The 25,046-nt window shown below is 43.5% G+C and overlaps 1 protein-coding gene across 2 annotated transcripts; it reads right to left on the reverse strand.

The window, feature by feature from the left end:
* Positions 1-10,132: 10,132 nt before the first annotated feature.
* Positions 10,133-23,987, reverse strand: GLYATL2 (glycine-N-acyltransferase like 2). Of its 2 annotated transcripts, XM_010812936.4 has the most exons (6): positions 23,668-23,987; positions 19,034-19,150; positions 17,377-17,484; positions 15,900-16,026; positions 15,626-15,803; positions 10,133-12,757 (listed from the first exon to the last, which is right to left on the reverse strand). In XM_010812936.4, the coding sequence occupies exons 2-6, from the start codon at positions 19,109-19,111 to the stop codon at positions 12,349-12,351; spliced, it is 900 nt and encodes a 299-aa protein (XP_010811238.1). In that variant the 5' UTR covers positions 19,112-19,150; positions 23,668-23,987; the 3' UTR covers positions 10,133-12,348. The 2 variants fall into 2 exon arrangements, with proteins under 2 accessions (XP_010811238.1, NP_001178259.1); NM_001191330.1 differs by lacking the exon at positions 23,668-23,987 and having other exon boundaries at positions 12,349-12,757; positions 19,034-19,111.
* Between the last annotated feature and the right edge of the window lie 1,059 nt (positions 23,988-25,046).

Raw genomic sequence — 25,046 nt, forward strand, 5'->3', positions numbered from 1 at the left:
CTAAATGTAATACCTAATCTTTGCAACTTTCTCCTGATCGAGGTACTTTGCTCAAAAACAGGTCAAATTTACCACTCTAATATTTTCAGGGGCTTCCGAGTCTGCATTAGTATGGCATCTGTGTGTGTTAGTCACTCAGTTATGTCTGACTCTCTACGACCCCATGGACTGTAGCCCATCAGGATCCTCTGTCCATGGGCGTCTCCACATGAGAATATTGGAGTGCCATTTCTTTCTCCAGGGGATCTTCCTGACCCAGGGATCAAACCTGTGTCTCCTGCATTGGCAGGCAGATTTTTTACTGTCTGAGCCACCAGGGAAGCCCTGTAGTCTTGATAAATCCTTTCTAAAACTTGAGAGAGGTCTTCATTTGTTTTGCTGAATTTCCTGAATATTGTTCAAACTCTTTAGCTTTGCTTTCCCTTTTCAAAGCCCTGTCCGAGGCATAATAAGTGGTGTCCTAATAAGGGCAGCCTTCCCTCATGAGGTCCCAGTGTGGTCAGCTGTGGTTACTGCCAAGCATGATCAAGGTGTCGAGGATCCTCCGTATAGGGATGGCTGTGATCTCACCACTTACAGACGCCTGAGAAACCCAGCAGGCTGGCCATTTGCATTTAGCCTCCCGCATAACATTCACGGGGTTCTCAAGAATACTGAAGTGGTTTGCCATTGCCTTCTGCAGTGGACCACGTTTTGTCAGGGCTGTCCACCATGTTGAAAGTGAAAGAGGAGAGTGAAAATGTTGGCTCTAAAATCACTGCAGATGGTGATTGCATCCATGAAATTAAAAGACACTTACTCCTTGGAAGGAGTTATGACCAACCTAGATAGCATATTCAAAAGCAGAGACATTACTTTGCCAACAAAGGTCCATCTAGTCAAGGCTATGGCTTTTCCTGTGGTCATGTATGGATGTGAGAGTTGGACTGTGAAGAAAGCTGAGCGCCAAAGAACTGATGCTTTTGAACTGTAGTGATGGAGAAGACTCTTGAGAGTCCCTTGGACTGCAAGGAGATCCAACCAATCCATCCTAAAGGAGATCAGTCCTGGGTGTTCATTGGAAGGACTGATGCTGACGCTGAAACTCCGATACTTTGGCCTTCTCATGCGAAGAGTTGACTCATTGGAAAAGACTCTGATGCTGGGAGGGATTGGGGGCAGAAGGAGAAGGGGACGACAGAGGATGAGATGGCTGGATGGCATCACCGACTCGATGGACATGAGTTTGACTGAACTTCGAGAGTGGGTATGGACAGGGGGGCCTGGCGTGCTGTGATTCATGGGGTCGCAAGGAGTCGGACACAACTGAGCAACTGAACTGAACTGAACTGAACTAGGTTGGTCATAGCTTTTCTTCCAAGGAGTAAGCGTCTTTTAATTTCATGGCTGCAGTCACCATCTGCAGTGGTTCTGGAGCCCAAGAAAATAAAGTCTGATACTGTTTCCTATGTTCCCCTATCTATTTCCCATGAAGTGATGGGACCAAATGCCATGATCTTCGTTTTCTGAATGTTGAGCTTTAAGCCAATTTTTTCACTTTCCTCTTTCACTTTCATCAAGAGGCTTTTGAGTTCCTCTTTACTTTCTACCATAAGGGTGGTGTCATCTGCATATCTGAGGTGATTGATATTTCTCCCAGAAACCTTGATTCCAGCTAGTGCTTCTTTCAGCCCAGCGTTTCTCATTATATAATCTGCATATAAGTTGAATAAGCAGGGTGACAATATACAGCCTTAACATACTCCTTTTCCTATTTGGAACCAGTCTGTTGTTCCATGTCCATTTCTAACTGTTGCTTCCTGACCTGCATATAGGTTTCTCAAGAGGCAGGTCAGGTGGTCTGATATTCCCATCTCTTTCAGAATTTTCCACAAGAAACACCTGGAGTAACAGGCAAATTTGGCCTTGGAATACGGAATGAAGCAGGGCAAAGGCTAATAGAGTTTTGCCAAGAGAATGCACTGGTCATAGCAAACACCCTCTACCAACAACACAAGAGAAGACTCTATACATGGACATCACCAGATGATCAACACCGAAATCAGATTGATTATATTCTTTGCAGCCAAAGATGGAGAAGCTCTATACAGTCAGCAAAAACAAGAACAGGAGCTGACTGTGGCTCATATCATGAACTCCTTATTGCCAAATTCAGACTGAAATTGAAGAAAGTGGGAAAACCACGAGACCATTCAGGTATGGCCTAAATCAAATCCGTTATGATTATACAGTGGAAGTGAGAAATAGATTTAAGGGACTAGATCTGATATAGTGCCTGATGAACTATGGACAGAGCTTCGTGACACTGTACAGGAGACAGGGATCAAGACCATCCCCATGGAAAAGAAATGCAAAAAAGCAAAATGGCTGTCTGAGGAAGCCTTACAAATAGCTGTGAAAAGAAGAGAAGTGAAAAGCAAAGGAGAAAAGAAAGATATAAGCATCTGAATGCAGAGTTCCAAAGAATAGCAAGGAGAGATAAGAAAGCCTTCTTCAGCGATCAATGCAAAGAAATAGAGGAAAACAACAGAATGGGAAAGACTAGAGATCTCTTCAAGAAAATTAGACATACCAAGGGAACATTTCATGCAAACATGGGCTCGATAAAGGACAAAAATGGCATGGACCTAACAGAAGCAGAAGATATTAAGAAGAGGTGGCAAGAATACACAGAAGAACTGTACAAAAAAGGTCTTCATCACCCAGATAATCATGATGGTGTTATCACTCACCTAGAGCCAGATATCCTGGAATGTGAAGTCAAGTGGGTCTTAGAAAGCATCACTACAAACAAAGTTAGTGGCGGTGATGGAATTCCTGTTGACCTCTTTCAAATCCTGAAAGATGATGCTGTGAAAGTGCTGCACTTAATATGCCAGCATATTTGGAAAACTCAGCAGGGGCCACGGGACTGGAAAAGGCCAATTTTCATTCCAATCCCAAAGAAAGGCAATGCCAAAAAATGCTCAAACTACCACACAATTGCACTCATCTCACCTGCTAGTAAAGTAATGCTCAAAATTTTCCAAGCCAGGCTTCAGCAGTATGTGAACTGTGAACTTCCAGATGTTCAAGCTGGTTTAAAGGCAGAGAAACCAGAGATCAAATTGCCAACATCCACTGGATCATGGAAAAAGCAAGAGTTCCAGAAAAACATGTATTTCTGTTTTATTGACTATGCCAAAGCATTTGATTGTGTGGACCAACCTAGACAGCATATTAAAAAGCAGAGCCACTACTTTACTGATGAAGGTCCTTATAGTCAACACTATAGTTTTTCCAGTAGTCGTGTATGGATGTGAGAGTTGGACTATAAAGTAAGCTGACTACCAAAGAATTGATGCTTGTGAATTGTGGTGTTTGAGAAGACTCTCAAGAGTACCTTGGGCTGTAAGGAGATCCAACCAGTCCATCCTAAAGGAAATCAGCTCTAAGTGTTCAGTGGAAGGACTGATGTTGAAGCTGAAACTCCAATACTTTGGCCACCTGATGTGAAGAGCTGACTCATTGGAAAAGACCCTGATACTGTGAAAGATTGAAGGCAGGAGGAGAAGGGGACGACAGAGGATGAGATAGTTGGATGGCATCACTGACTCAATGGACATGAGTTTGAGTAAGCTCCAGGGGTTGGTGGCGTGCTGCGGTTCTCAGTGTCACAAAGAGTCGGACATGACTGAATGATTGAACTGATGAGATAACAGCCCTTGGAGAAGGAAATGGCACCCCACTCCAGTATTCTTGCCTGGAGAATCCCATGGACGGAGGAACGTGGTAGGCTATAGTCCATGGGGTTGCAAAGAGTCAGGCACAACTGAAGTGACGTAGCACACACACCTGAGATAGCCACGGAGACAGTCCTGCCCTAGGAGTGGCTCTTGGCCCAAACTGGCTCCCCTGTTGGGTGTTAGATGGTAATACCAGGCCAAGTCCCTGTGCCCCAGAAACTAACACAGGATTTTCTAAGCGGTCCCTAGAAGGAGGGGAAGTCCTGAGCCCTGGTGTCAGGAATTGGGGCAGGCTAGGAAGGGAAGGTGGTGGAAGGGGTGGATGTATTAGCAGAGCAGCAGGAGTGGCTGAGACATCTAGTTCAGCCACAGGAGTTAAGGTTTGAAGCACTATATCCTCACTCTCATTTCCTTCGTTTTCTTCCTTTCCCTGATGTAACAGCCCACATACTCGCACACAAAGGACCTCATCATTCTTCCTTGCTTCTTCACAAAAGAGCCATGGGGGGGCGGGGGGAAGCTCTGTAAAGCTGTAAATAGCCATTGGTTCTTTCTAACCATTAAAAGGATACACTTTTGCTTTGGTACCAAGCCACTGGGAGGAATTCTAGGATGGTCTTTTGGTGATTTTAAGAACCAAATGGAACCTTTCTCTTTTCCCTGGGACTATCCCACTCTTGGACAGGAGGAGCTTTTTTCCTGCTGTTTCTTTCCTCCATTTGACATCAGTAAAAGTTTTGAATATCACAAAATTGATTTGGCTGTAAATGGAGAAAAAATTGCTGTTGCTTGGTCATTAAGTCATGTCTGACTCTCTTGCAATCCCATGAACTGTAGCCGGCCATGCTCCTCTGTCCATGGGATTCTCCAGGGGCAAGAGTACTGGAGTGGGTTGCCATGCCCTCCTCCAGGGCATCTCCCAACCCAGGGACTGAACTTGCATCTCCTGCATTGGCAGCCGGATTCTTCACCACTGAGCCACCCAAGAAACCCTGGAGCAACAGCACCAAACGAAAAGAGATGAAAACCCTTAAAGGACAAACAGAAAATCCTAGATAAATCTCCAAGTCTGGTCTTGTGGTTTTACATATACCAACAACACCGGAGAGCACGAACTATGTAGTTAACATGGCACTGTGGACAGAACGTGGTACACAGGGCCCCGTGCTAACCCCACCTAAAACCCCTTGTGGAGACCCTGACACTTACTGCGGCCACGCCTTCTTACAATAAAATATCTTCCTCTCAGTCAGGGTTTCATGGCCCTCATTAGAGCGCTTGCCCAAAGTGTGCCCGGGGGAACCTTCTTTAGGGGTAGTGAAACATTCCCCCCTTTTAAAGCCAAATTCAAGACCGACAAAACACAAATGGCAGACAGATGCTAGAAAGAAAACAGAACTGGTTCACGAACTGGGTGAAAGTTCAACAACTGTTTCCTCTTTCCCACGGGGTACCCCTCCTCAAATACAAAAAAAAAAAAAAGAAAGAAAGAAAAAAAAAAAAAAAAAAGGACTTATTCTGGAGAAAAAGCCCCTACAGAGAGGAAATGAAGCTTCTGGGTGTATACACTGGAGCGGCCTACCCCACTGTAGGGAGTTTGTCCTCTCCCCAACGTTGATTCCTTCCTCTGACTGCCAAGCGCTGGGTCAGCCAGTGCCACCTTGGGGAATTTTGAAGCAATGACTGGTATCCGCACCTGCTAAGAGTCTCACCCAGAAACCTCCCAGGGTGGCAAGGGGACTGGGACATCTAGCCACAGGCAGCAAGGCCCCTGGTTGGCTCCCCAAAATTTGTTACCTTGTCCAAGCATGCACTGCTTGCTGTGTTGTAGCCACGAGTTCTGGGAAACTCACTCAGGACAATGCAGATAGTGGAGTGCAGTTTATTACACCAGCAGGCCCAAGGCAGTCTCCTCTTAGCCAAGGACCCCGACTGGTTTTTGTGAAAACCTTATATACCCTAAGTGTACGTGCCCAAACCCACCTCCCCAAATTCTCTGAAACTAGTCTGAAGAAGGGAAAAGCAAGATACAATCAGTTACTGGTATACCTTAAGCCTAGGGAGTTAACACTGGACAATTATCATTAGGCCTGTGGTCATACCCCAATAAGCATAATAGAATGTATGATTCTATTCGGTCACACAGAAAATTAGGGTATTCTTTTAGGCAACGGACAGTGTAGATACAAGCCCTGGGGCTCTTCCTTCCTGGTTCCTGGTTTTCCAGTTGGTGTGTCATTTCCGTAGATACTGGGCATATAGCTCACAGTCCACAGTCTGGCCCAGGATGGAGTCCTGCTTTCAAGATGGAGCCTGTTCTGTTTCTTCATTAGCACTGTATGCCAACAAATCGAGAAACAAGTTGTTGGGACAAGAAAGAATGACTTTATTCAGAAAGCCAGCAGACCAGAAAGATGATGGGCTCAGGCCCCGAAGAATCCTCTTTCCTGAGTTAGGATTCAGGCTGTTTTCATACTAGAAGGGAAGGGAGTCAAGTCAACCATTTCCTGGTTCCAATCAGACTCAGAAGGGATGTGTTCCTTTCTTCCTTCCTGCAGCCACTCACCCATGGGCCTAGTCGGGGATGTTTCCTGTGAGCTAAACAAAGGTATTTTAGTTTAACACTCCCTACCTGGGAGGCAGGGTTCACAGAGATGAGCCATTATGTATAATTCAAGCTTACATGCAACATCCCTTTAGTGATTAACTTGCAGAATACAAACGTTCTTCCCTATTACAGTGGAATGCCATTTTAAAAATGCTGAAAGCCTGAAATTTCATATCAAACAAAATATCCTTGTAAAACACAAGCGAAAAAAAAAAAGTTTCAGATAAACAAGGCATGCCAAGGTCCAGCCCCGGCTGACCCAGGGTATTCAAAGGGGTGACAGCGTTGGTGACTTATTCAAATATTCATCAAAGATATAAAGAGTAATAGAATGAGGATAGCTCAGTAGGAAAATTCAGTGGAGAAAAGAGGCTGAGTAGCTTGGTTTATGCAGAAAATCAATATAACCTGTGACACCAGGTTAGCTCTGACCACAGAGGCCGCAGGCGTCCTTTCGAATAGTGGAAGGTGCCCCACCTTAGACACCTTCTCGTGTGGGTCTTAGAAGCCCAGGCAAATAAATGGTCGCAGAGGACCTCCTTGCTCCAGATGGAGACTCAGCTGGAAATTGAGAAGAAGAATGACATAGGGAGACCAAGCTTTGGTCAGCAAGGCCCGTAGCTTTATGTTCAACAGGGGTTTTTATACCCTAAGTTACACATAGAGGATAATAGGGGATGCAAAGTTAGCAGTCTTTGATACTTATCAAAAACCAAGGTTTCTTTCCTGCAAATTTATCATATACAAATGGTTTAGGTGATTTACATCAACTTCTGGCCAAAAGGCTGATTAACATTTTATGACTCTTGACAAAGGTTTGTCAACCGTAAGACTTATTTTCTCTAAGAGTAATTATTTTAAGGTTTGGCGCCATCCTCCGAAGGTGTTAGATAAAGTTACATTCCTATAGGTCAGGGGTGCAGTGGGTTTACAACAAAGGAAAGAATTTATTACCTTAAGGGTCTAAAGTTGCTAACACTAAGGCCACTACTTATTTTTTCTACATACCAACTATATGAATTAATACATATTCAAGGATACAATACAGGGGATGTGGAAACTTGGCAGCAAGCATTGGCTCATCAATGAAATCTTTTACTAGTTTTATTCTGACAGTTTCTAACTCTCTGAGAGGCTGTAAGCTATTTGAATATCTTAAGCTTCCCGTGCCTCTCGGGCTGGGAGACTGTAAACAATCGTATGCATAGCTGTAGGAGTCCGGGTAAACTTGTCAGGTGAGTTAGAGAGCTACCTGAGGGGTTTGGATTTAAACACTCCTAATGCCCAGGAACTTTATTAACTGGAGCTGTAAGTTAACTCTTTGTCAGAGAGAGCAAGATGGTGGTGGGGGGACAGCCCCCAGTAAAGTCAGAGGTGAGAGCACAAAGCAATAAAGTAGGCAGACTCTGGTTTTTTGGGGGTAGATGCTCGAGAATATCCAGGGGGACTCCTGAGGCTCGATCCTGCCTTTGCATATGCTGAGCCTCCTTCCTCATGACCTTTGTCACGAGTGGAGAGCCTCTCGCCGGCTCCCGGCGAAGGCATATCTGCCCTACAAGAAAAAAATAGTCTGTAAACCAAAAGGAAATTAAATTCAATGATATTTTGGAACTGCAGTCAGAGAGACTATTGACAATATAAGTGGTTTAAAGCTACGTTTCTTTCTTTTCTTAAATTCTTTACAAACAATTGACTATTTTAAATTCAAATATAGTGACTGTGTGGGGCTTCCCACATGAGTCAGAGGTAAAAGAATCCACCTGCCAAAGCAGAAGATACAGGCTTGATCCCTGAGTCGGGAAGAGCCCTTGGAGTAGGAAATGGCAACCCAGTCCAGTGTTCTTGCCTGGAGAATCACATGGACTGAAAAGCCTGGCAGGCTACAGTCCACAGGGTCACCAAAGGGTTGCACACGACTTAGAGACTAAACAATAAGAACATAATAACTGTATACAGTATTATAATAATATTATAATAATTATATTATATATATTATTATATATATTATAAAATAATAATAATAACAGAGCTACAGTAAATGCAGAAGATGAACTTTAACGATAGCACAAAAGGGAGCAAATGGAATTGTCTTACCTTGGATGTGAAGTGGGATAACATTAATTAAAGATAGAATGTTGTGGAGAAATGAAGTGACAACACGGAGTCAGTCAGGACCTCCTGCCCCACTGTCTCACAGCCTCACACTGCATGTTTATGTTCTGTAAACAGCGATACTGCTGACCTTGGGAGCACTGGGCCATGGGCCACTTTTGTCTGTCTAGGTGTATCAGTAGTCTTGAAGCAGAGAAGGCAATGGCAACCCACGCAAGTACTCTTGCCTGGAAAGTCCCATGGACAGAGGAGCCTGGTAGGCCGAAGTCCCTGGGGTCGCTAAGAGTTGGACACGACTGAGTGACTTCACTTTCACTTTTCACTTTCATGCATTGGAAAAAGAAATGGCAACCCACTCCAGTGTTCTTGCCTGGAGAATCCCAGAGACGGGGGAGCCTCATGGGCTGCCGTCTACGGGGTTGCACAGAGTCAGACACGACTGAAGTGACTTAGCAGCAGCAGTACCAGTCTTTGAAGACTCGCCGCCGCCGCTGCTGCTGCTGCTGCTTCCTGGGTGAATAAATGTGTCTGCAGTCCCCACAGCTCCTCGAGTCTTCTTCCACCTTCCCTGATCTGCAGTTCCGTTCAGCCGCTCAGTCGTGTCTGACTCTTTGCGACCCCATGGACTGCACCATGCCAGGCTTCCCTGTTCATCACGAACTCCCAGAGTTTACTCAAACTCATGTCCTTTGAGTCACTAATGCCATCCAACCATTTCATCCTCTGTCGTCTCCTTCTCCTCCCACCTTCAATCTTTCCCAGTGTCAGGGTCTTTTCCAATGAGTCAGCTCCTCGCATCAGGTGGCCAAAGTATTGGAGTTTCAGCTTCAAATTCAATCCTTCCAGTGAACACCCAGGATTGGTCTCCTTTACGATTGACTGGTTGGATCTCCTTGCAGTCCAAGGGACTCTCAAGAGTCTTCTCCAACACCCCAGTTCAAAAGCATCAATTCTTCCATGCTCATCTTTCTTTATAGTCCAACTCTCACATCCACACATGACTACTGGAAAAGCCATAGCCTTGACGAGACGGCCCTTTGTTGACAAAGTAATGTCTCTGCTTTTTAATATGCTGTCTAGGTTGGTCATAACTTTCCTTCCAAGGAGTAAGCGTCTTTTAATTTCATGGCTGCAGTCACCATCTGCGGTGATTTTGGAGCCTCAAAAAATAAAGTCAGCCACTGTTTCCACTGTTTGCCCATCTATTTCCCATGAAGTGATGGGACCAGATGCCAGGATCTTAGTTTTCTGAATGTTGAGCTTTAAGCCAACTTTTCCCTCTCCTCTTTCACTTTCATCAAGAGGCTCTTTAGTTCCTCTTCACTTTCTGCCACAAGGGTGGTGTCATCTGCATATTTGAGGTTATTGATATTTCTCCCAGCATTTGGCATGGACCAAATGCCTTGTGGACTTCTTGGATAGGACCAAATACCCTGCAAGGGCAATGACAAGTGTCCTTGTACGAGGGACACAGAAGGAAATTAGAATACATAAGAGAAGACTATGTAAAGATGATGGAAGTAAGGAGAAGAGGTAAAGTGATGTAGGGTCACAAGCCTAGGGATGTGGAAAACTCTTCAGCTTAAAAGGCAAGGACATAGATTCTCCCCTAAAGACTCCAGAAGCTGGCTTTGCCAACACTTTTATTTTTATCCCATAAGACCCATTTAGGGCTTCCCTGGTGGCTCAGAAAACAAAGAATCCTCCTGCAATGAAGGAGACTTGGGTTTGATCCTTGGGTCAGGAAGATCCCCTGGAGAAGGAAATGGCCACCCACTCCAGTATTCTGGCCTGGAGGATTCTATGGACCGAGGAACCTGGAGGGCTACTGTCCATGGGGTCACAAAGAGTTGGACATGACTGAGCAACTAATGTTTTCACAGTTTCACTTTCAAGACCCATTTTATGTTTCTGAATACCAGAAACATAAGGTAATAATTGATGCTCTATGTCACTAAGGTTTTAAAATAGTTTTTATTGCACTATAGTTGATTTACATGGTTTACAATTTTGGGTTAGTTTCAGGTGTACAGCAAGGTGACTCTGCTATATGTTTACATATATCCACTCTCCTCAGATTCTTTCCCATGTAGGCCATTACAAAGTGTCAAGTAGAGTTCCCTGTGCTCCACAGTAGATCCTTATTAGTTATCTATTTTATATATAGTAGTGTGTATACGTCAACCCCAATCTCCCAATTTATCTTTCTCCTCCCTTATCCCCTGGTGACTATAAGCTTGCTTTCTGTATCTGTGACTCTATTTGTTTGGTAGATAAGTTCATTTGTATCCCTTTTTAAGATTTCACATATACATATATCATGTGATATTTGTTTTTCTGTGTGGGACTTACTTCAGTCAGTGTGACAACCTTTAGATCCATCCAGTTTGTTGCAAATGGCATTATTTTTCTTTTTATGGCTGAGCAATACCCTGTTGTACATTTTTTACCACATCTTCTTTATCCATTCCTCTGTTGATGGACATTTAGGTTGCTCCCATGTCTTCAGTTCAGCTCAGTCACTCAGTCGTGTCCGACTCTTTGTGACCCCTTGAATCGCAGCATGCCAGGCCTCCCTGTCCATCACCAACTCCCGGAGTTCACTCAGACTAACGTCCATCAAGTCAGTGATGCCATCCAGCCATCTCATCCTCTGTCGTCCCCTGCTCCTCCTGCCTCCAATCCCTCCAGCCTCAGAGTCTTTTCCAATGAATCAACTCTTCTCATGAGGTGGCCAAAGTACTGGAGTTTCAGCTTTAGCATCATTCCTTCCAAAGAAATCCCAGGGCTGATCTCCTTTAGAATGGACTAGTTGGATCTCCTTGCAGTCCAAGGGACTCTCAAGAGTCTTCTCCAACACCACAGTTCAAAAGCATCAACTCTTCGGCGCTCAGCTTTCTTCACAGTCCAACTCTCACATCCATACATGACCACAGGAAAAACCATAGCCTTGACTAGACGGACCTTTGTTGGCAAAGTAATGTCTTGGCTTTTGAATATGCTATTGAGGTTGGTCATAACTTTTCTTCCAAGGAGTAAGAGTCTTTTAGTTTCATGGCTGCAATCACCATCTGAAGTGATTTTGGAGCCCAAAAAGTAAAGTCTGACACTGTTTCCACTGTCTTGGTATTGTAAGTAGTGCTGCAATGAACATTGGGGTGCATGTATATTTTTTAAATTATTGTTTTCTCAGGATATATGTCCAGGAGTGGGATTGATGGATCATATGGTAGATCATGTCACTGGATCATCAGTCACTAAATTTGTGGTAATTTGTTACAACAATAATAGGAAACTAATACAGCATAGATCTAAAATCTTATTGAAAATATGAAGTTATGCTATACAACTCGACTTAACCAAGTTTCTGTGATAAAAAGCTAGTTAGAAAACCAAACTTTCACTGATGGCCACATAATTGAATTCAGTGTAGTACCTCAAAGCACTTTTAAGGGTACCCAAGACCAAAAGTAATGATGCTGAAGCATTTTGAAAGATCCTTTGGGAAACTTTGTAGGAAGAAGAGAAGAACACCAGAGAAGAGACTTCCAAGGAGGCATTTTATTTTCAAATTAGAAGCATGAAAAAGCAAAATTCTTCCCTGAAAGAAGTCTTCTTCAAAGAAGAAAATGGGATATGTTAGCACTAATGATTGACACTGGGTAATTTCAGCTCTGAGACATTTTTTACCGTAAAGGAAAAGCATGACAGCAAGGAGCTAAGCTTCTAATGTTTTGTAATATACAAGAGAAAGAAGACAAAACTATTATAGCAGTGTGGCCTGAGCAGCGCCTGAGCCCCAGATAAGTGGATGGCTTTGTTGCTCGTAGACTACCACATTCGTTTGCACTGACGTTTTTTTTTTCCCCTGATAAGAAACACTTGAAATGGACAATGGTACCATCAACAATATTTCTTCGGGGTGCATTTCCACTGATGCCAGCCACAAAGAACATTTTTGAACCCAAAACTGAGCAATGTCTGTTGAGTTTTTTCTTTATCTTCTGCCGCATGGATATAAAACGGTATTTTTTTTGAAAAAAAATATGCTATACTGTGACAACCCATTTGCCACATGTGGCCTTGGCCTCGGTATTTGGGGAAAGTGTAACCCATTCTTATCTCACAGGACTGTTCTGTCAGAAACCAAGAGATGGGTTTCCCTTCTGAACTCAGAACACCAAATCCTGCAAAATTCTGGAGACAGCGTTCAACATATTTCAAGCTCTTCTCGTTTTTTCCCAACTCCCAGTGCTCATTCACAAGCCTTGCATGCGAGACATCCAAGAAGATGTTCTGAAAGGTTTCTTTCCTGTCAAGAAAAGAATGTAAATGTATTCAGCCAACATTTAGAAAGCACCAGGATGGCAGAAAATATGACACCTCCCTTTCCTTAAGGATCCACAACCCAGAGGAAGAAATAGATGTACACTCCACACACACACACACACACAACTATTTACATGCCTGCTTCAAAATGTTTCCAAATAATTGAAAGTGAGAAAAATCCTCGGTCGTTTATGATACATTTAATAGCAGAGAGTTGGCTAGATATAGTATAGCATATCTCAAAAAGTCCAACCAAACATCCCATCAAAGGAGAATAACAGTGTATGTTCCTAAAAGAGCAAGGACTATAAGCGGTGCAACCTTCCATGGGGCTGAATTTTCTTTAAAGTTTCTTGTATGAAAACTGTGGCATTGAGAGGTACAAGCTACGATGTATAAAAGGGATAGGCTACAAGGATATACAGTGCAAGGAAACATATTTATTATGTTGAGAAGACTTTTAAATGAAATATAGCCTAAAAAATATTGAGCCTCTATACTGTACACCTGAAACTAATATAATGTAAATCAACTAAACTTCCATTTAAAAATTGAGATGTCAAATTATACTTCACAAAATATCTAAATACACAAGATAATGTTTCTTCCAACAGATAGTTCAACAAAATGTACATCTCAGGGAGATGAGAGCCATGTTGATCTTATGGCTTCATGTGTCCCGAAACCCATCACCACATACCACTAGAGAAGTACAAAAATGCAGTTTCAGGAGCAGAAACATAGGGAAAAAGGATATTGGATTTTTTTGTGTGTGTGATAATAATCAGGATTTTAGCCCTGATTCTATTATTGGACAAGTTACCTGAGACTGCGTTTTCTCATCTGCAAAATCAGCATAACATCTTCTGTGGGAAGGAGTGATTGGTGCAGAAGGAAGATCTCAAAGCAATTCTCCCCCTTCTCAAGGAGGAAGAGTTTCCAGGAACCTGTCAGTTTCAAAGTCACTTCACATTTGCCATTGGGTGGGGTCACAAGGGCTCTCAACTGTCTACACAAAGGTGAGGCTTTCTCTCTATCATCCTCAAACTGATTTTGGTCTTACTTCCTCAAAGGTCTCCAGCATCCTCATGTGCCTTCCTCTTGTGCTACAGTTAGACCCAGAGGGGTAAGATATCCAAATATATATTTGGGTTTAGAGGAAATTAAGAACTGCCTTAGGACAGGCACTTCATTCCAGATTTCCAGTTATATTGTCAAGTATTATTTAATCCCTATCTACCATTTTTCTCCATGCAAACATTTCTTTAATGAGTCTCATGGGAACACAGTTGAGCCAGAGCAGGGTTAAAATACTATTGACTCTCCTGGCTAAATCAATTCTACGTATTTGGTGTATATTTAGATTTTATTTATTTTTTGATGTTACTATTATTATATTATATATTATTAAGCATAAATGGATATCAGTGGAAAATAATTGTTTCCTTTTTCTCTGATTCCTTATCACACAGTTACCTTCTCCAGAGGCATCTAGTGATGTGACACATTTATGTAACTTTCCAGAGGCGTTGTTTGGAATTTCAGATGTGCTCTACTGTGATGGCACACTGGCTACATGATTCTGCCCATCTTAGTTGTTGCTGATGTTGTTGCTTCACTAAGAATATATTTTTGCTGTTGCTGTTGCTTCAGAATATATTTTTGGAGTTGTTTCCTTATTAGTTCACAGAGGGCTGCTTCATTCTTTTTAATGGCTGTATATTATCCCAGCGTTTGGACTGCACCATAGTAAATCTATCCATGTCCCTAATGAAAGACGGGTTTTTTTCATATGCTATGCTATCATATGTTCATACATCATGCACACCATCCAATTTGGTAAAATCTTCCATTTAATGCATGTATTATTTTACCCAGGCATTTCAATTCTAGGAGTTCAGTTTTCAGTAATACTTATACAACTTGTGCGATGATCTATTTGTGAAGACATTTATTGCAGAATTTTTGTTATCAGGAAGAACTGGAGAGAAATCAAGTGTGTAAATACGGGCACACAGAATTGTACATCTCCCTCTTGTGGTCTATGCAGCTGTCAACATAAATGAAGGATGCCTGTACGAGCTTACGTGAAAGCTGTGTATAACACACTGCTAAATGAAAAGAGTAAACTGCAGTAGAGGCATGCATATGTTGTAGAGAAAAAACCAACAAAACAACTCATACATACAGAGTTCTAAAAGCAATGCTAAGAGTATCTACACGGGGACAGCAAGATTTTTGGAAATCCAAGTGGGCGAGCCTTCACTTTTTACTTTGTACATTTGTATCCTTTGCATAGGGCTTCCCTGGTGGATCAGTGGTAAAGAATTCTGCACTGCAAGAGTTTCAGGTTTGATCCTTGGGTTGGGAAGATCCTTTGGAGAAGGAAATGGCAACCCACTCCAGTTTTCTTGCCTGGGAAACCCACAGACAGAGGAGCCTTGCGGGCTACAGTCCATTGGGATTGCAAAAGAGTCAAGTACAACTTGGTGACTACACACACACACACACACACACACCCCCAGACTTTGCATAGTATGAAGTTTTTTTTTTTTTTTTGGTCAAAAAATGAATAGTTTCAGTGAAAGTTTTTCAATTCCACCATGATGTCCAATATTCTTCCAGGAGCACTTTTGTGAGATCTAAGGAATCTGATATGTGGAAAAGAACCTACTCTAACGAAGTTCCTGCCCAAGCTCAGCAAACATTACCTAATACGGTTCCCTTTCTTACCTGTGTAGCTCTGAACACCATTATAATTTAGTCTCAGATCCTACATTTACAAGTCTGGCCCATAGGGCAACTGAACTAGTCTATCAGAAATTTCAGAAGCAAAAGGTAAAAATCTCACCTTTTATCTTCAAGCACTTTAGGAATTTTTAATAACTTCATCAAATCCATCTTGTCACCACTCGATGCCTCAAGTGTTGGTTTTTCAAACACAAAGAGCACGGTTCTCAGATAATCCACCTGCACTGATTTTGAAGCTGCAACTTTTTGTATTGCCTCGCCCAAGCTCTCTTGACATCCTGTAGAGAGGAGAAAAGCAAGCATCATTCCTCCCCCCCTTTCATATCTACTGTAAATTAAACGGGACATCTTTGGCTTTAATTTAGACCGGTCACCTTGAATCTGGAAGGCTTGTTCCCAGTTGATGACCTGCGGGCACGCTAGGACTTCCTCTAACTTGTCAGGAGCTTTGGTGAAGATGTGGTAAGTGTTGGTATAATAATCCAGGTCATCCTTCATCTCCTGACGTAACAAACACCAATCACATTTACATAGTGATATCGTTCACAAAATGCTTTGCCTGTGTCCCGAGTGCTAGAGACTAATTTACTGGATAGGCTTTGTTGTTGTTGTGTGAGAGAGGTGCAGACATTTCCGTGGACTCCCTTGTAGAACAAGCCACTGGAAGGGGCTCCTTCCTGGTGGTGCCCCGGAGTCAACTGCCCTTGGGACGACGGGCAAGCAGTCCCAGCGTCTGAGATGGAAAGTGCAGCAGAAAGAGTGCGTGTTAAAAGCCTAAGAGAGTGGGGGCCTGAGGGTGGAGGGCTGGGGTCCAGGCTCCTGGTCTGTGAGAAGGTGACGCCTCCGCTAATTCTGAAAGTGAATTCCCAGGCGGCGCTGGTGGCAAAGAACCCGCCTGCCAGTGCAGGAGACGTAAGAGATGCGGGTTCAATCCCTGGGTCGGGAAGATCCCCTAGAGGAGGGCACTGCACCCCACTCCAGTATTCTGGCCTGGAGAATGCCATGGACAGGGGAGCCTGGCAGGCTACAGTCCACTGGGTCACAAAGAGCAGGGCACGACTGGGCCACTGACACTTTCAGGTTAGTTCTGGCCCAGCCCTCTGGAGCTGGCACGGTGATCAGCGCTCGGTGTGCCCGTGAGAACAGAGCACTGATAGAAAATGTCCCCACGCCGAGCCATGGTGCCAGAGCCCACAGAAGCACCCGGGCGCAGGGCCCGCTGTGCCCCCAGCCGCCTGTCTGCCCCCTGCTGCTGGCTCGCCCCCGGGGGCCACTGCAGGCGACACTGTGTTCTAGCACCTCTGATGACACTCTATACGGGTAAGGGGGACGGGCCTGTTAAAGTACCGCTACTCCGGGAAGGATGGGATTCGCGACTCATACTCCCCTGAAAGATGAAGACGCTCTTATGAAACAAACATGGCGTCTACTGTTTCACAAACCTCTGACATCGTCATTTTTGTCAACTTCATCTTCTGTGTTAGGAAAGCAGCGGTCTTACTCAGCACTTACTCAGCACTGCTCGAAGTATTGTCAGATTGCGGTATCGAGTCACAGGGAAAGCAAAACATTTCCTGACCATTTGCAACCGCAGGCATCCAGGTTGAGGTGGATGCCTCTAGAGCAACTGTCTCTAGAGCAACTTCCAGGTCCCAGACTATTGGCCCTGCGGTCTACTCCCGCGCTTTGGCTCACCATCCTGCCCTCTCCTCCAAGCAACCCTTCCCAAATCTGCATGATCAGATGTGTCAAGATCCTTCCCCCCAACCCCCGCCCCGCAGGCCCCTCGCTGCAGCCCCTCATCCCCGTCCTGAGGGTGAGTGGCCTGACCCTCAGGAGCCAGGGTCTCACCTCCTTCTGAGGCCGTATGACGACTGTCTGATACTCTGGCCAGGCGTCCACCAGCACCTCCAGGTTGAACGGGTTTTTATTTCTAATGTGGAAAAGGGTGCCATACACCTACAAGAGCAACAACAAAGCAGGAGAGGATGAAGTTTCTCTTTGAGACAGGGTCTTGCCTGTGGCACAGGAAGTAAAAGCAGGAGTTAGAAGGACTTGATGGAGGACTTCCCTCATAGTCCAGGGGCTAAGACTCCCAGCCCCCAGTGCAGGGGGCCCAGGTTTGATCCCTGGTCAGGGGACTGGATCCCACCTGGTGCAGCTAGGGGCTCACATGCTGTGGCGAGAGAGCCCACGTGCGAGAGAGGCCCGGTGCAGCCACAGAAGCAAATAAACATTTTTTTAAAAGAAGGACTTGAAACAGCAGGACTGGTGGTTCCAGGATGGCACGTTGGAGTATTCATTGAAAGACATACTGCAAAATGGTGCAGGGAGGATCCCCCAAAATCCAAGTTAATAACAAACGAACTGGCTTCTCTAACATGTATTCATTCATTTTTTGAAAAATCCATACTTTGATATTTTTCCTATTTTAAACGTTAATACCACACCATTTATTCAGCATCTGTCTATTTATATCAAATTTGTGTCAAATATGGAGAATTCAAAGGTGGATATGATGTAGCCACTGCCTCCAAGTTAAATCTACAAGGGCAAAGAGATACACAGTCTAATCTTAAAAAGGCATGTGTTCTAATAGGTCTGTGCACATGGTCAGGTGGGGTCACAAAAAGGCAAAGTCACTACCCGTCCAGAAGTGGTGGGAGACTTACAGAAAAGCTAACATTTAAATTGGACCATGAAAAATAAATGAACCTGGTGAAGTAAAGAGAAGAGGAAGATCAGCAATTTCTGTTAGGAGAAGGAACGTGATTGGCGGCTTGAAGGTGCTGAGATTCAATCCCACCTGCTGAACTGTGAGGGGTCAGTGATCGTAATGCATAGCACATCTTCCATGTTGGGAAATGAAGAGACTTTTTAGATAAACGTTTGTATATCCAGTTAAGGAGTATGGGCTTTATGCTTTGGACATGAACCACCACTAGCGTTTTAAAACAAGGGAGTGATATGATCATATGTGTGTCAGATAGATACTCTGGTTATCAAGTTGCAGGTGACCAATAGCTTGGAACAGTTAAGGAAATCCACTAAACATAGCAGCAGAATTGGTTCAAAAGATATTGTAGGGTCTCTCCTGGTGGTCTAGTGGCTCAGACCCTGAGCTCCCAGTGTGGCAGGGAGCAGGCTCGACCCCTGGTCAGGAAACTAGACCCCGCATGCTGCAGCTAAGACCTGGTGCAGATAAATGAGCAAAAATCGATTTTAAAAAGATATTGTGCATGTATGGCTGAGTCCCCTGTGCTGTTCACCTGAAACGGCCATGATGTGGCTGATCAGCTATACCCCAGTACAAAATAAAAAGTTTTTTTAAAAGATACTGAAGAATCCCCAGGGAAGTAAAGGAGGTGATTGGACGTGGGTGTTAAGATAGTCCCAGGCAGAAGGAATCTTGGGCTTGCACCTCCATCTGCCCTGGAGAGTCCTGAGCCCGAGTCTATCTTCTTCACACCTTAGTCCTCTCTTCCCCCATCTCCCCCTACTCCCTTACCTTCAAGGACTCAGGGATGCTCTCTTCCAAGGATTCATACAAAATCTGAAGCTGCTGGGGTTCACGAAGCACAAACATCTTGTGTAGCACCCAAGCCCCTTCCCTGAGGAAGACACTCTGAGAAAAGAAACACACCAACAAAAACACCTGGAGATCTGAGACAAGAGCAAGAAGAGAAGAGCAAGAAGGAGAAGTCCCTGAGGACAGCCACGCAGTGCTCGAGGTACAACACGGTACCCAAGGTTGTGCCCAAGTACCAACTGGCGAAATCCAGAAACTGGAACTGTATGTTAGCAACCTTGAAAACAGAGAAAACCTTGTATTCAATAATTCCACTTCTAGGAACTCATACCAAGGAGAAAATAGCAGACACCTGTAAGAATGTAAACATAAGAAAATTTACCATAGTATTATGACACTGTAAATTTAGAAACGATCTGAAATCCGTTATAGGAAATTGGTGAAGTTAATGACGGCATATCCAAATAATGGATCACCAGGTAGCCATTAAAATGATGTCTTCAAAATGGATTTAATGACACAGGAAAATATCCATGTCATAAAATAAAGAAGAGATGTGATATAATCCCAAATTAGTACTCACCTCAAATTCATTCTGAAACAACGTAGTATATAAGTAAGATACACTTATGAACATTCTTCAGTCTCATATACACAAATATCTGACTGCATACATAATTATATAATATATATATATTACATGTACTTGATCAAGGAATATAGGATACTTAAAGACATTCTACAAGAGTAGCCATATCTTCTAAAAATTAACAAATACAAGAAATTCCAAGCAATTTTGATGGCTTATAGGAGAGGCGGCAAATTTTTTTAAATCTTAACAATCCTGAAAAATCCAGCATCCTGTGTATGTGTGTATGTGTGCTCAGTCATGTCCAACTCTTTGTGACCCCATGGACTGCGGCCTGCCGGGCTCCTCTGTCCTGGAATTTTCCAGGCAAGAATACTGGAGCAGGTTGCTATTTCCTTCTCCAGGAGATCTTCCCAACCCACCGATGGAACCCATATCTCTTGCATCTCCTGCATTAGCAGGCAGATTCTTTACCACTAGTGCCACCTGAGAAGCCCCATATGTGTGGGGGAAAAAAAGTGAAAGTGTTAGTTGCTAAGTTGTGTCTGACTCTTTGTGACCCAATGGACGGTAGCTCCTCTGTCCATGGAATTCTCCAGGCAAGAAATACTGGAGTGGATTTGGACTTAAGCCTCCTGCTTCTGGTTTTCAGTATTATTTTTACAGTAGTCTCAAGACTTCTCCTTCTATACAGCACCACAGATAAAATATCTAGGTTAAAGATGAAAAGTTTCTCCACAGTGAGGGACACCCAGGGAGGTTCACAGAGTTACCTGGAGAAGAGAAGAGGGAGGAGGGAGTTAGAGGTGACCTGAATGAGATGAGCTGGAATCAAAAGAGGAGAGAGCAAGCTAGCCAGTGATCACTTCCTTATGTGTGCTCCACAGTCTGGGCTGCTCAAAGATGTTCATGGAGTTATACAGAGAAGGGAAGAGGGAGGAAGGAGACAGAGGTGGCCAGGAGGATAAAAGGGGGGAATGAAAAGGAGACAGATCCAGCCAGTAATCAGTTCCTTAAGTGTCCTCCACCATCTGGAATACACAGAGATTCAGAGAGTTGAGTAGAGAAGAGAAGGGGGAGGGAGGAGACAGAGGCGACATAGTGGAGAGAAAGGAGAGTCCAAAGTGGGAGAGAGCAGTCAAGCCAGTAACCTCACTCCCAAGTAAAAATAGGTACTGAAGATTGGGTTCTTAAAGGTACAAAATTGATAACAAATATCAAAAAGCAAAGATTAAAATTCTAGAGTAGAGGTTGGATTTTCAAAAATACAATATTAAAGGAAACAAGAAGCAGAAAAAAAAACAAAGTCACAAAAGTTATTAAATATATATATATATGAAGTTTGCTTTTAAAAATAGTCTTTTTTTTGAAAAGTAATAGTAGGTTATAAAAATGAAAATTAAAGGAGTAATAGAGGACTTAAAATTTGAAAAAAGTTAAAAGAAGAAGAAAAGAAGAAGAAGAAAAAAAAAAGAAAAGAATGATTGTAAAAATAGTAAAAATATATCTAGGACCTTCTCTGGTGTTGTTGTGGGCAGTGTGGGGTCAGTTCATTTTCCGACAGTTTCTTGGTCTGGCTTATATTTCTCAAGATCTATAGGCCCCTTCCTATGTAGTCGGTACTAACCACAGGGTTTTAATCTATTGCACCTGTCACTTCCAAGGCAGTTTCCTCGGTTTTAGCCTCTGTTTGCTGGTCTCTTCAGTGTCGGATTTCCGCCCTGACACAAGGGTGGGGGATGGTGGACACTTTTTTAGGCTCACTTGTTCAGTCACGCTGTGGTGAGGGAGGGACGCTGCAAACAAATAACACTGGTGTGAGCTCGTAGTGTCTCAGCCACACTGGGCCTGCCCCTACTCACGGCGCGTGCACCCGCCCTGCCCACACAGCTCAGGCTCTGGGTTGCTCCGCTGGGAACTGTCCCAGGCTGGCCCTGGGCTGCATGCACCTCCCAGGTCTAAGCTGCTCAGGTTCAGGCACTCGGGTAGTCCTCAGCACAGTTTACAATAGCCAGGACATGGAAGCAACCTAGATGTCCATCAGCAGATGAATGGATAAGAAAGCTGTGGTACATATACACAATGGAGTATTACTCAGCCATTAAAAAGAATACATTTGAATCAGTTCTAATGAGGTGGATGAAACTGGAGCCTATTATACAGAGTGAAGTAAGCCAGAAAGAAAAACACCAATACAGTATACTAATGCACATATATGGAATTTAGAAAGATGGTAACCACAACCCTGTATGCGAGACAGCAAAAGAGACACAGATGTATAGAACAGTCTTTTGGACTCTGTGGGAGAAGGAGGGGGAGATGATTTGGGGGATGATTTGGCATTAAAACATGTATAATGTCATATAAGAAACAAATTGCCAGTCCAGGTTCGATGCAGTATACAGGAAGCTTGGGGCTGGTGCACTGGGATAACCCAGAGGGATGGTATGGGGAGAGAGGTGCGAGGGGGGTTCAGGATGGGGAACACGTGTACACCCGTGGCGGATGCATGTTGATGTATGGCAAAACCAATACAATATTGTAAAGTAAAAAAAAATAATAATAAAATAATAATTAAAAAATTAAATAAAAATAAAAAAATAAAGAAGAATCTGAATTAGAAAAAAATATATAAGTGGCAAAGTAAATATTTGAGAATGAGATGATGACACTCGAAACTGAATTTGTGGGATCTAGGTGAGAGAAGGGGTTTCCCTGATGCCTCAGATGGTAAAGAACCCACCTGCATTGCAGGAGACCCGGGTTTGATCCCTGGGTTGGGATGGTTCCTGGAGAAGAGAAGGGAATGGCAACCCACGGCAGTATGCCTGCCAGGAGAATCTCCATGGACAGAGGAGCTTGGCCAGCTACCGTCCACGGGGTCACAAAGAGTTGGACATGACTGAGCAAAACTAACACTTTTACTTTCAAGAGAGAGAAAGAAAGAAGCAAAATAGGAGACAGGTCCAACCAAGTGGGAAAAGATGTACAGTGTAGGATGAGTTTACTTTATGAGGCTAAAAGAACAGCAGTGGTGATGGACAGGGGAATATATTCATAGAATAGAGTGTTGGAATGAGGAATTAGGCTGTTAGAGGTGAGGGTGTCAGGGGTAGATCAGTTCTGGATAGATGGATGTAGGTTTCAAATCGACAGAGTAGGAGTCGGGAAGGGACTGGGAGCTGCAGGTGTCATAGCCATCACCAGAATGTGGCTGGTGTTTGAGGGTCAAGTGCCGAATATATCAATAAACAGAGCAAGGTCTGGCAGAAAGCAGCCTGAAAGAGTAAAGCTTCATCTTAGCCACGTGGCCCAGCACTCAAAGGAAGACGTTTGCTATGCAAGTAACACTTTCAAAGCATGGATTGAAGACCAGGGGTATGCGGACTCTCATCTTTACTCAGGATTCCTATGGGTGCCTGAAGGGTGGCAGGGAAAGGCATGGGCCGATCAGTAGTCTATAATTCAGGGAAAGGATCAGAGAAGCCTGACAGTTCAAAACACTGGCTTTGTACTCAAAATACTTTATTCTCAAAGGACTTTCTAGCTCCAGGGACCTACAATTTCCTTGAGAAACTCATTCTCAGCCCTGGGACGCTGGTGAGTGCGCTTCCAAGGTTTGCAGGGGGGAAATGAATGAACAAATACACATTCTCTAGAATCAGGCTTCCCTGATGCCTCAGCTGGTAAAGAATCCACCTGCAAGGCAGGAGACCCCAGTTTGATTCCTGGGTTGGGAAGATCCCCTGGAGAAGGGATAGGCTACACACTCCAGTATTCTTGGGCTTCCCTGGTGGCTCAGCTGGTAAAGAATCTGCCTGCAATGTGGCAGACCCGGGTTCAATCCCTGGGTTGGGAAGACCCCCTGAAGAAGGGAAAGACAACCCGCTCCAGTATTCTGGCCTGGAGAATTCCATGGTCTGTAAAATGAATGAACAAATACACATTCTTTAGAATAGGACCCTACTTAATTGAAAGGCTGAGAAGAGACAAGAGTTTGGCTGTCTAAAACAATTCTGCTTACCTGCAGTTTCTTTCTAGACGTGTGCAGAGCACCTTCTGCGGTTTCTCAGTGTGACAATGGAGAAATTTCTCTAAAGGCCACGAATAGTCTCACCCATAATAAATCCCACCTGATCAGGTTGTCCCTGTTTAGCATAAAGCTCCAAGTTGCGGACTAAGCTCCAAGTTGCGGACTCTTATTGAGCAAACCGGAGGTTCTGTTTGTTTACATGAATGAAGTCAGCGGCTTTGTGAGCCAGAGGAAGACTGGGAACATGTTCCGTACTGAGCAAATTCTACATTTAGAAGTTTCCCACCACAGCTTCCACACTAGCGCTTGTAGCCAACTGGCTGATCCAAAGCAGTAATAATAAGGTAATTTGCAAAAATGACCTAGCTGCAGCAATATTCAAATACATCATTTGGGCAAACAAAAGATGGAAAATTTGGCTTCCTTGTGAAATACTCAGCCTCGTAACTTTAAACTCTTGTGACCTCAGTGCCTCCAGAGATAAATATATATATATATATATATATAAAATTAATTTTAAAAGTGAAATTTTAAAAATTCCTAAAAGAGTATGATTTACTTTAACATTTTGGAGACCCTGAAATAGGGGAAAGGGATATTAAGTTGTCAAAATCTTACCCATTTTCTGGAATGTTGTGAACCAACTTGAGAAGTTTTAATCATTCAGGAAATGAGAAAGGTAAATGTTATTGTCACACAAACAAGGAAGATGATGTTGAAAGGCAACATCGTCCCTGAGGTCACAAAGCTAGCCAGCATTAATGCCTCGAGCTGAAGCCAAAGGCCAGGATCTGTTATGAAACTATGATTCTTCAGTAAGCAATCCCTCACCCCTGGCTAGGTCATATCTCCTTACAAACCTACCTCATTCACTTCAGGCGACATATTAAAAACCACTAATGAGGATTTGGAACTCTCTGTCTACATACTTGCTAAGGACTAGGCACCATTTCCTTCCTTTTCCCTCTTGCCTATTTCAGTAATTCCATTTTTTGAATCAAAAATTGTTCACATAACCTATGAAAGAATTTTTACATATTTGCAATTTTGTGTGATTAACTTGTTAACAAAGTTGCTCATAGTTACACAATTTATTAATTCATCCCCTTTTTAAAATTGTCTACTTCATGCCAGGAAATGCATAATTTTTTTATGTGGTTAAGATCGCACTGTGGATAGTGGAGGCTTGCATAGTTTTGAATATCACAGTAAGTACTTTCAAAGAGATACAACCACATTTAAAGTCACCAGCAGTTCAAGATCCTCCAGTTGAAGAACTTTTGCTGAGAGTTCAGAGGTACAGAGTCTGCTGCCTGACCTGAACTCATGAATTGAGAATCTGGCTGCTCTCTTGAATCAGCAAGTGAAGT

This window comes from Bos taurus, chromosome 15 (assembly GCF_002263795.3).
Source record: "Bos taurus isolate L1 Dominette 01449 registration number 42190680 breed Hereford chromosome 15, ARS-UCD2.0, whole genome shotgun sequence".
Lineage (NCBI taxonomy): Eukaryota > Metazoa > Chordata > Mammalia > Artiodactyla > Bovidae > Bos > Bos taurus.